This window comes from Erythrolamprus reginae, chromosome 3 (assembly GCF_031021105.1).
Source record: "Erythrolamprus reginae isolate rEryReg1 chromosome 3, rEryReg1.hap1, whole genome shotgun sequence".
In the NCBI taxonomy this organism is placed as follows: domain Eukaryota; kingdom Metazoa; phylum Chordata; class Lepidosauria; order Squamata; family Dipsadidae; genus Erythrolamprus; species Erythrolamprus reginae.
This window is the reverse complement of record NC_091952.1, coordinates 85,101,563-85,113,956: the sequence shown is the minus strand read 5'-3', so window position 1 is coordinate 85,113,956 and position 12,394 is coordinate 85,101,563. Positions and strand designations below refer to the sequence as shown.

Sequence of the window (12,394 nt, the reverse complement as noted above, 5' to 3'; positions counted from 1 at the left end):
CTTGTAGCCCGTCTTTGGACCCGTTCAATTTTGTCAATATCTTTTTGTAGGTGAGGTCTCCAGAACTGAACACAGTATTCCAAATGTGGTTTCACCAGCGCTCTATATAAGGGGATCACAATCTCCCTCTTCCTGCTTGTTATACCTCTAGCTATGCTATGCCTCTAGCTATAACAATTTAAAATAGAGTAAATAAGCACTGAAGAAGAAGAAGAAGAAGAAGAAGAAGAAGAAGAAGAAGAAGAAGAAGAAGAAGAAGAAGAAGAAGAAGAAGAACAACAACAACAACAACAACAACAACATTGGGAAATGGGCAGAAGTTATGGAGAACCTAGAGATAGCTTCATTCACCTTTAGGGCAGTACCTTTAAGGAAATAAAGTATTAACAATCTCATGAATTCAAGTCATCACTTCTGCATCCATTTATTGTCAGCAGTCAGGATGAGTAAAATCCAAATTGTGTGTAGAAGAGAACAACCTAGATTGCACCCGTTCTACTTCCCTCAAAGTTCCAAAGGCAGAAAATTCCCCACGTAATTATTACGTCCTATCAGCCAGACAATGCCTAGGGGAAGAGCCTTCTCTGTGGTGGCCCCAGCCATTTAGAATTAACTCCCCCTGGAGATACATACTGCCCCCTCCCTCCTGGCCTTTCGTAAAGTTCTGAAGACCTACCTCTGCCGGTGGGCATGGGGGCCGTGAGAGACGAGATTGTCTCAGGCAGATGTTGTGAATTATTGAATTGAATGAATGGGAATGACTGCATAAGGGGACTTTTTATGATTTTATTAATAATTCTTTTTTAAAACAATAATTAGATTTCTTTTTACATATTGTTTTCATTATGCTGCACACCACCCTGAGTCACTTCGAGAAGGGCGGCATAGAAGTCTAATTAATAAATATTTTTTTAAAAAATGACAAAATGGTGAACTAATTATCATAAAAGAATCAGCAGTCGGATGTTCAACAAATCTGACAGCACACGCTTTACAAATTGATCAGTGACCAAGCAGTTAAATATTTACAATGACACCCCCCTAAAAATAGTCAGTTGCTTTAGGCTCTTCGTTCTTCAGAGAAAGGGCAAAAATAACTTAGGATTCTGCATTCAATCAAGCAAATTGTGTTGCATAAATTCAAAGGTTGTAATCTTATAGTAGCTTACATTTTAAGTTGAATTCAATGACATGTTTGAATTCTACAACATCCAAATTATTTTACAGAGCCAGAAGTTTTGCTTTTTCCTATGTGTGTATAAATGGCCCGTTCATCTATGTACGCATAAAGAAGGCAACTATTGAAAGAACCAAGATGGCCAGAAAATATGAAACAGAATAAACATGTTTTCCTTTTTCTCTTATAAATACACAACACAGCTTTCTTTTTCTATCAGCATGTTTGACTCATTTATGCCTTTTTTAAAAAACAGTGAGAATTACTATACAGGAAAATTGTGTATTAATCTAAGCCATTCATAAACAAACAACACCTTATTTCACAAAAATGCCACAAGCATCAGTTCCCAAGGGCTCAAGGCCACACTGGTTTCATTATATAGCAAGGTGGCAACATGGGAACATTTCCCATTCCATCACATACTGTATTTCACTCATGACAGAGCGATTCAAGCCAAGTGTTATTTGTAATGTTTTATTTCAATCCTTTTAAGACGTATAATTTTCGTATGATTTTACGTGTTGCTATTAACGTCTTAGAGCCACCCAGAGTTGGTTGGAAGATAAGTGGTTATATAAGTGTTTTAAATAAAATAAAAGGGGGAAATGCAACTTTTTATTAACCATAAGCATATGCAAAACATATTAATGATCAGAGCCTTCTCGTAGGCAACACTCCGTGGCCTACATTGGCTGCCGATCAATTTCTGGTCACAGTTCAAAGTGTTGGTTATGACCTTTAAAGCCCTGCATGGCATTGGACCAGAGTACCTCCGGAACCGCCTGCTACCGCACGAATCCCAGTGACCGATAAGGTCCCACAGAGTTGGCCTTCTCCGGGTCCCGTCGACCAAACCATGTCGTTTGGCGGCCCCAGGGGAAGAGCCTTCTCTGTGGCAGCCCCGGCCCTCTGGAATCAACTCCCCCCGGAGATTAGAACTGCCCCCACACTCCTTGTCTTTCGTAAATTACTCAAGACCCATCTATACCGCCAGGTATGGGGGAGTTGAGACACCTTTCCCCCAGGATTTTTTATATTTATGTTTGGGTATGTATATGTTGTTTGCTTTTTTAAGTATGATAGGGTTTTATGTGTTTTTTAATATTAGATTTGTTTTCGCTGGAATATTGTTTTTATTATGGTTGTGAGCCGCCCCGAGTCTTCAAATCTAATAAATTGAACTGAATTGATAGAAGTTACATCTCATGAGCTGATATTAGTTTTAAACTGAATCAAGAACCAACTCTTACTTGGATACTTGTTTCCAGATCTCTGCTAATATTTTAAAAATTATTTCTTTACGGCAGCTGGGAGCCTCACACTTCTTTACAATTCTTGCAGTCGTGATTATGTGAGTGATTAAATATTGTATTTTAGAGTGATATTTTTTTCCTCTTTATTTCTAGGAGCATGCATTTCGGGGTAAATTCTATATCTGTTTCAGTTATTTCCACTAGCCACTTATGAATTCTTTTCCAAAATCCTTTTGCTTTAGAGCATGTCCACCACAAATGGAAGAAGGTGCCTATTTCTTTGTTGCATTTCCAACAAATCGGGTTCAGATTGGGGTAATTTTTGCTAATCTGGAAGGAGCCAAATACCATCTATAGAATATATTATAGTAATTTTCTTTAAAAGCCACCGATTTCGTAATTTTACAATTAATATTCCAGGTCTTCTCCCAGTCATCCATATGAATACAGTGATATGAAGATTTACAGATTAAGCATGAATTAGCATTACATCAGCTCATTGGATTGAATCGAATGAGAATCTAGTTCATATACCTGTTAATCTTTTCCTTCTACATGACCTACTTATTCCCCTTCTCTAAATACATGTGGAAGGAATCTTCCCATTAAAGACATTGGGGATCCTCATTTTTAATTGGCTTAGGGAGCTTTGAGACAGCAAAAATTATCCAACTTAGGCTTTTTTATTTCACGTTGCTTCTATTCTATACAAAGGCAAATACTACTCTTCAAAAATAAATTTATTCCATTGTTTTAGAACTCTTTTTAAACAAAGACTCTGAAATCCAGTTTGTCCAATTTTTCATGCAGTCATTTGTGGAAGCTTCAAATTATCTATAGTCAAATAAGGCTTTGTCGTTTTTTTTAAAAGAAAATGGGTGAGGTTTCTTCTTTTAAAATTCAATTAGTCAAAGTGAGCTATCACTAACAATGTTGTTGATAGCATAAAATGATATCATTATAAGCAATATATCTTGGCACTGTTCTTTCCTCCCACCGACCAGTTGTTACTTGTCGCGCTCTCGGAGTACATGAAGGGTGCATTGCTTCACGTGACAGAAGGCAGATCGAGGAATCTGACAGCTTACAGTAGTCACGTTCCCAAGCATTGGGGATAAACAAGATACTGATATACCACTTCTGGGTGGAAGAGAAGACAGCTAATATGATGTAGTGGTAGAGATGTTAATCTAGGACAGCGTTTCTTCAAAATGTGATCTGGGGACACTTGGGGGGAAGTGTCCCTAAGAGTCTTTCAGAGAGTGTACCAAATCAAATATTTTATAATTTCTCCATTTAATTTTTTTAATAGAGTAAATATATTTTTATTTTATTTTATTTTATTTATGTATTGATGTATTGATGTATTGATGTATTGATTTATTGATTTGATTTTGATTTGTATGCCGCCCCTCTCCGAAGACTCGGAGCGGCTTACAACAACAATATACAATACAACAGTGTTTCCCAACCTTGGCAACTTGAAGATATTTGGACTTCAACTCCCAGAATTCTGGGAGTTGAAGTCCAAATATCTTCGAGTTGCTAAGGTTGGGAAACACTGCAATTCAAATCCAATGATTAAAAACAAAACAATTAAAACCCTTGATATAAAAACAATCATACGTCCCAAACAAACCATACATAAAACAGGATGGCCGAGGGGAATCAATATATATAAACCAGAGATGTCAAACTCAATTTCACTGATAGCTGCATCAGGCTTGTGTCTGATCTCTGGGGTCTGGGGTGGGCATGGCCAGATGGATATGACCAATTCGATGCCAGTCATGTTGGCAGCACCTTTGGTGGCCTGAGTGTTCTGCCAGCAAAAATGGGCTCCCAAGCTCTGTTTTTGGCAATCAAGGGTCTCCTGCAACCCTCTGCCAGAAAAAACAAAGCTAAAGAGGGCCACATGAGGACCCATTTTCACTGTCAGAAGTACTGCTGGCCAGTCCTCTGTTATCTCCAAGGCGGCCCCTATAGGCCAAGTCTAAATACCTTGAGTTTGACGCCGTGGCATAAACCAAAGCACTTTGGAGTCCACAACAATCATCCATAATGTTTGCTGTCGGGACCTAATTTAAAAACCACTGTCTTAGAAACTCCTAAAAGCTGAAGACAAACTTTAAATAAATTAATTTAAAATATGAAGAAGCTGAAGGGTTGTGTTTTACAACCACAATTGCAACTTCCATTTTGGGGGAAGATGTTGGAGAAGATTAGAGGTAACAACTGCAAAGAACTTTTGGAGGTGGTGATTACTTAGGCTCTTCAATTCAGGTTGGATCCACGCATGAGACATAAACCATATCTCAAAATTCCAAATGAAAACTCCCTATGAAATATATTCTAAAAGAAAGAATACGTTGTTGGTCACTTGAAAACAAGCGTTTTGCAGTAAGGGGATTGATATAGAATAACTTATCCAAAGAGGCACAACTGGTGTTTTCTTTGGTGTTTAGAAATCTGGTAAAACAGAGAACTTAGTATCTTCTGATTGTTATTGTATTACATTATTCTGAGCGCGGGGGGGGGGGGGGGTTCTGTTATTTTACACAGCATTGTAAAAAATCTCTTAAAGGTCAAATTGACAGAGGCAAAATAGAAGTATATAACAGTATATACAAAACAGAATTTATAGGTATGTAATTATCTACAGCAATAGATGAATAAATATTTGTCAAAAACCAAACTATGAATCTTCTGTTCCTAGACTCTTTCAATATGTTTTTATTTGTCTACTTTATTACCAGCTACTAAAAATATTGGTTCAGTCTAATTCTGGTACAGTGTAGTATCAACTATTGGCACATGATAGATTATATCACGTGATAGAGTATATATACCCTGTTTCCCCGATAGTAAGACACCCCCGATTGTAAGACGTATCGGGGGTTTCAGGGGGGTTGGCTAATATAAGCCGTACCCCAAAAGTAAGACATATGTCTTACTTTCGGGGAAACACGGGGGTATTGCCGCCTCCCTCTCATCTAGCTGCGCGCCGCCTTCTGCCCACGCCTGCGCCGTCCCCCTCTCCATACGTCGCCGCGTCTGCCACCTCCCTCTGATCTTAATGAGCGCCGCCTCCTGCCCACTTCCGCGCCGCCCCCCCTCCATACGTCACCGCGTCTGCCGCCACCGTCTGTTCAGGTTGTTAATAAATGTTAATTTTATGGTTAAAACAAAATATTCGACACTTTTTTTCCAATATAAGACATACCCCGAAAGTAAGACATAGTGGGGCTTTTGGGGATAAAAAGAAAGTAAGACACTGTCTTACTTTCAGGGAAACACGGTATGTTACTGAAATGTTTAAGGATTAATTGCAGAAAAAGACAAGAGAATGACTTACCATCTAGTAACCAAGGTTGAGATTGCATTTTTTCCAGTTCTGACATCATTACACGTGTAATTACATGATCTGGTACCAAAAGACCTCTCTCAAGATGCTGCTTTGCCATTATACCGATATCTGTTCACGGGTGGAAAAAGACTTGTGAGCAGTTCACCAAAGTATTTTTAATGCTCTTTTTGCATTTAAATGGGATTCATATTCTCACTTTCTCATTCTCTCTCTCTCTCTAGTTTAGACAGAGAACAGCTTGTTCAGAAATGAAAACGAAATTATCTAAATTTCAATGATTTATTATGCAATTACTTCTGAACACTCAACTCTTCTTTTCTTCCAACAAACTAAATGCCACAGATCAGAAATTTAGATGAGCTTTATATTATTAACCAATTCATTCCTTCTTTAATTTTCATTTCTAAAATTCCAGCTCCCAACAGCAACCAACAATAATGGAGTAACATGGGCTTTTACTTAAATTATTTTGGGGGGGGGATTCATAATGGAACATTTCCCTTTTGTGAAATAGGGATTTGGGGAAAATAGGAATCTTTCTTATGTATCTTAATAAAATTAAGAATTATAACTGCAACAATAATAGCTCATACAAAGTTTTTAAAAACTAAAAAAAAGTTAAAAGTTGCAGAAAAGGAAAGAGAAAAAGAAAAAATATAAACAATACTAAAGAAAAATAACAAACATAAAAAAGTGACTTTCCACTTTCATCTTTTCACAAATATAAATAATTTTAATCAGTTATCAACCTTCGCTTAAAATGCAACAGATGATATCTTCTTCCCATAATCCATCTCTTATCTATTAAAACCATCTATAAAACCTCCGTCATTTTCATTGCCAAGGTCAGCAAAGCAATCTAGCATGGGTCACCAGAGATAACATACCTATTTAGCCTTGTTCAAATAAACCAACTTTATAGTCTCTCTTTTTGTTAATCTTGATTTTTACTTCCTTCAAATAATGTTGTAAAACTTGGTTTCATTTTTTTGTCCCTTCCTACTACATTCTTCAAAGCTTCAATATGCCTCTTTCGTAAATCCAATACAGGAAAATTATCCAAGTTACGGTACTCTCTTGATTCCTTATTTTCATATCCTTTTAGCTAATTATTCAATGATTAATTAACTTTAAGATGTCAGCCAATTTATTTTGTATGTCCAGTGCAACCTTTTGTATGTCCAGTATAACGTTTTTTCCATGTCATTCTTGTCATTTTTAAATCCATTTTCAATGCAGTCTCAATATTGTCAGGTAGAACTTGTTCCCCTTCAATAACATCATTTAAACAAAGTCTATCTACAGAATCAGACACTATTAGAATAAACTTCTGGGACCATTCTTCAAAGATATTCAATATGTACAACATTAAAACATTTTGTTTCATTTTATAATTATAAGTCAAGATTGAGCATTCTTCTCCTTTAATTGTAATCTTTCCAGTTCCCTCTAGCATTCAATGTTTAAAATCTTGCTTTTTAAAAAAATAAACAAATAAAAACAAAAGCATTTACCCACAGGAAAGATTCTTTATAATTAATTCCAAAATATTATTTCTGGGCCCTTAGACCAGGGATCTCCAACTTTGGCAACTTTAAGACTCAATGGAAGGCAACAAGTCAAAAAGAGGGTCATGAAAATATTTACTCATCCTTTGCAGCCTGGACATAAATTGTTTCAACTCCTACCTTCAAAACGAGCACTGCACACTAAGACAACTTGACACTAGAACAGTTTTTCCCTGAATGCCATCACTCTGCTAAACAAATAATTCCTTCACCACTGCCAAATTATTCACTAAGACTGCATTATTATTACTATTAGTCTTCTCATAGTTCCTATCACCCATCTCCTCCCACTAATGACCTTATGATTGTAATTTGTTGCTTGTATGCTTATGATTTATATTAATATTGATTGTTTCCTGATTGCTTATTTGTACCCTATGACAATCATTAAGTGCTATTCCTCTTGATTCATGACAAATGTATCTTTTCTTTTATGCACACTGAGAGCATAGACACCAAAGACAAATTCCTTGGGTGTCCAATAACAGATGTCCAATAACAGGTGGCCAATAAAGAATTCTATTCTATTCTATTCCAGCAAAGCTGACATAAGAATTCTGGGAACTGAAGCCACAAGTCTTAAAGTTGCCAAGCTTGGAGACTCCTGCCGTAGACCATTTTGTACCTTTCTAAAAACAATCATCCCCATCCCCATAAATGCAAGTAGAATTGCTGCTTTCCTTAACACTAGGAGAGACATTACAGTGGGCCTTGACCAGCAACTTGGTCATTAACTGAACTGGTTGTTAACATAGAAACATAGAAAACTGATGGCAGAAAAAGACCTCATGGTCCATCTAGTCTGTCCTTATACTATTTCCTGTATTTTATGTTAGAATGGATATATGTTTATCCCAGGCATGTTTAAATTCAGTTACCAACCACATCTGCTGGAAGTTTGTTCCAAGCATCTACCACTCTTTCAGTAAAATAATATTTTCTCACGTTGCGTCTGTTTTCCCCCCCAACTAACCAGATTGTGCACCCCTGTTCTTGTGTTCATTTTCTTATTAAAAACACTTCCTTCCTGAACCTTATTTAACCCTTTAACATATTTAAATGTTTTGATCAAGTCCCCCCTTTCCCTTCTGTCCTCCAGACTATACAGATTGAGTTCATTAAGTCTTTCCTGATATGTTTTATGCTTAAGACCTTCCACCATTTTTATAGCCCGTCTTTGGACCCGTTCAATTTTATCAATATCTTTTTGTAGGTGAGGTCTCCAGAACTGAACACAGTATTACAAATGTGGTCTCACCAATGCTCTATACAGCAGGATCACAATCTCCCTCTTCCTGCTTGTTATACCTCTAGCTATGCAGCCAAGCATCCTACTTGCTTTCCCTACCGCCTGACCACACTGTTCACCCATTTTGAAACTGTCAGAAATCACTACCCCTAAATCCTTCTCTTCTGAAGTTTTTGCTAACACAGAACTGCCAATACAATACTCAGATTGAGGATTCCTTTTCCCCAAGTGCATCATTTCATATTTGGAAACATTAAACTGCAGTTTCCATTGCTTTGACCACTTATCTAGTAAGCTAAATCATTTGCCATTTTATAGTCGCCTCCAAGAATAAATCTTCCCCTATGTCACTCACAAATATATTTAAAAGAATAGGACCCAGAACAGACCCTTGTGGCACACTGCTTGTAACCAGGCTCTGCTCAGAATACTCGCCATTACAACAACCCTCTGATATTTATGCTTCAATCAGCTGCAAATCCACTGAACTATCCAGGGATTACCATAAGTCCAATCTTCACTAATTTATCTATCAGCTCTTTATGTGGTACCATATCAAAGGCTTTGCTGAAGTTCAGAGTTGTTAAGTTGAAAAATCATACCACCATGACCGTGCTTAGAATTTTATTTCAGCTTTCCTTTGCTTTGAAGGATACCACTCCAGGATCCTTTGAAGGATACCACTCCAACCATCCATAAATCCAAACAGCTAAAAAGGTTTCTGGAAATTGACCGAGGAGGAAGACAGCTTAAAGACCAGGAAAAAAAATTCCCACTGCCCTTTAGAATCCTCACTGCAGTGCTAGGATAATTAGCAAGAAAATAATCGTTTGTATTTGCATTCACTGGAAAAGATAGGATTACAAGAGAGTAAAGCAGGCACAAAATTGAGGATCCACATCAAAAAGAATGTGATACCATCAGCTTCTTGCTTTGCAGGCTGACACACGAGGGAGTCAAAAGGAAATATTTAGTATGAAACTGATTAGGATCTTGACAATTGCTGCCAGAAGCTGCCAGTAAACTGGAGGGTTATAATCAACTCATTAAAGTCACCAAGCCCAGACTGTTAACTTGCTGTTAGTACTTGAGTTGCAGAAAAAACAACCCAGGAAGCAATAGCTTGCTTAGGTAATCTCTCCATTCTGTGAAGAGGGAAAGGGTGGGTGGGGGATGATCTGGGTGGGAAGGGAGAGGGAGAGACAGACAGACAGACAGACTAGAAAGATTGTAGTCTGATTTGGGACAGAGTAAGGATGTGGTGAAGGAGATGAGGTGCCTCCCAGGGGCCACTGCCAGCAGGGACAGGAGGCGGATTACAAACATTGTCAAGGCTGTGAGTAAAGGTAATAACGTTGATGTGGTGGTGCATCTTGGCACAAATGATTTGTCCCAGAGAAATGTTAATGTAGTAAAAAGAGATTTTTAATGTCTAAGTGTGGAACTGGGTAAAATAACTGATTCAGTGACTTTCTCAGAGGTGTTACCAGTTTGTGGCCAAGAGGATAAAACAACGTGTATCAGAGAGTTTAATGTGTGGTTAAGGCAGTGGTGTAAAGCTGAAGGTTTTGGCTATGTAAGTCATGATGTCAGTAGGTGGTCTAATAGGGAGTTGTTTAAGAGGGATGGTTTGCATCCATCATACAGAGGTACCCAGGTGCTGGGTGAGGAATTCAGAACTTTCTTGGACAGGCATTTAAACTAGGTAAAGGGGACAGAGATGTAACTGATGTGGGTGATTTCTGTCCCCGACCAATGAGGATAAATTAGTTTTTGGAAGCTTATGAAAAGGGAGCTGCAAATAAAATAGATGTAGTTGTGGATGATAAGGGGCAAACTAATAATGAAAATAATGTTGTTCGGGTAATGTGCACGAATGCTCGAAGCTTGAGCAACAAGCTCTGTGAGTTAATGGCCATAATATCTAGAGATAATTTGGATCTGGTTGCCATAACTGAGACATGGTTGAAGGATTCTAATGAATGGGAAATATCCATACCAGGGATATACACTGTATAGGAAGGATAGAATAGAGAGAAGGGGAGGTGGAGTAGCCATTTATGTTAAAGAAAGTCTAAAAACAACACTAATTCAAAATACATGTCAAGATCTGGAGACTCTCTGGATTTGCATGCAAAATAAAGAAGGTTCTGTCATTAGAATTGGGGTGATCTATAGGCCTCCAGGGCAATCTGAGGAATATGACAACAAGATGGTGGATGAAATTACTCAAATGGCACTAAAGGGAGATATTGTGGTTATGGGTGATTTCAACATGCCTGATGTTGACTGGAATATCCCCAGTGCCCTTACATGCAAAAGTAAGAATATAGTAGAGGCCTTTACAGTAGCAGCTCTGGCACAGCTGGTTAAGACACCAACTAGAGGGGAGAATATTCTAGATTTAGTTTTTACGAATGGGAATTGGGTTTCAGAGGTCAAGGTGGGAGAAAATTTAGGTTGCAGTGACCATCTATGTTTGTGGTTTGATGTAAAAACTCATTGTGAGCAATCCTATAATGCAACCAAAGTATTGGATTTCAGAAAAACAAATTTTAATGCAATGGGGGAATATTTAGATAATGAATTAAAGGGTTGGGATAAAATGGCAGGAGCGAGCACCCAGTGGACTGTATTAAAAAAGGCCATCTTAAATGCCACTGGACTGTATGTAAGACAAATAACTAAAGGTAAAAGGAAGAAGAAACCGCTATGGTTTAGCAATGATGTAAGGGCTATAGTCAATGAAAAAAAGGCTGCCTATAGGAGGTATAAAGAGTCTGGAAGTATAGCTGATAGGGAGGTGTATAAAATGAGACAGAAGGAGGCAAAACAGATAATATATGCTGCTAAAGCCTCAAAAGAGGAAGAAATTGCCAAATCTGTAAAGAAGGGGGATAAAACCTTCTTCAGATATATTAGTGATAAGAAGAAGAAAAACTGCGGCATCAGGAAGCTTAGTACCGGGAATAATACATGCATTAATGGGAATAAGGAGATCACTGACCATTTCAATAGCTACTTCTGTTCAGTTTTCTCAAAAGACACCTTACAAAATAATACTATAGAGGGATATAGCATTGCTTCCAGCTGTACGGATTCAGCTCCAGTGATCTTAGAAGCCGATGTCTTAGAAGAAATTGAACGATTAAAGATAAATAAGGCAATGGGTCCAGATGGCATCCACCCCAGAGTTCTTAAAGAACTCAGATCTGTCATTGCTACCCCCCTGACTGATTTGTTTAACCAATCCTTGTTAACAGGAGATGTTCCTGAGGATTGGAGAATGGCCAGTGTTGTGCCTATCCACAAGAAGGGCAGTAGAGAAGAAGCTGGTAACTACAGGCCAGTTAGCTTGACATCAGTGGTAGTTAAAATGATGGAGACTCTACTCAAAAAGAGGATAAATCAGCACCTAAAAAACAATAACTTATTGGACCCAAATCAGCATGGCTTTACTGAAGGCAAATCATGTCAGACTAATCTCATTGATTTCTTTGACTATGTCACAAAGGTGTTGGATGAAGGTGGTGCCGTGGATATTGCCTACCTGGACTTCAGCAAAGCCTTTGATACGGTTCCACATAAAGAGCTGATAGATAAATTAGTGAAGATTGGACTTAATCCCTGGATAGTTCAATGGATTTGCAGCTGGCTGAAGCGAAGAGTTATTGTTAACGGCGAGTATTCTGAGCAGAGTCAGGTTACAAGCGGTGTGCCACAAGGGTCTGTTCTGGGTCCTATTCTTTTTAATATGTTTGTGAGTGACATAGGGGA

General features: G+C 38.0%; 1 protein-coding gene across 2 annotated transcripts in view; it reads right to left on the bottom strand.

The window, feature by feature from the left end:
- The window catches only part of AK4 (adenylate kinase 4), a 49,411-nt gene that overhangs the window by 7,095 nt on the left and 29,922 nt on the right, over positions 1–12,394 (bottom strand). For both annotated transcript variants that reach the window (XM_070746078.1, XM_070746079.1), the window contains one exon: positions 5,789–5,908. In XM_070746078.1, coding sequence (XP_070602179.1) covers positions 5,789–5,908 — 120 coding nt within the window. The remainder of the gene's footprint in view (positions 1–5,788; positions 5,909–12,394) is intronic.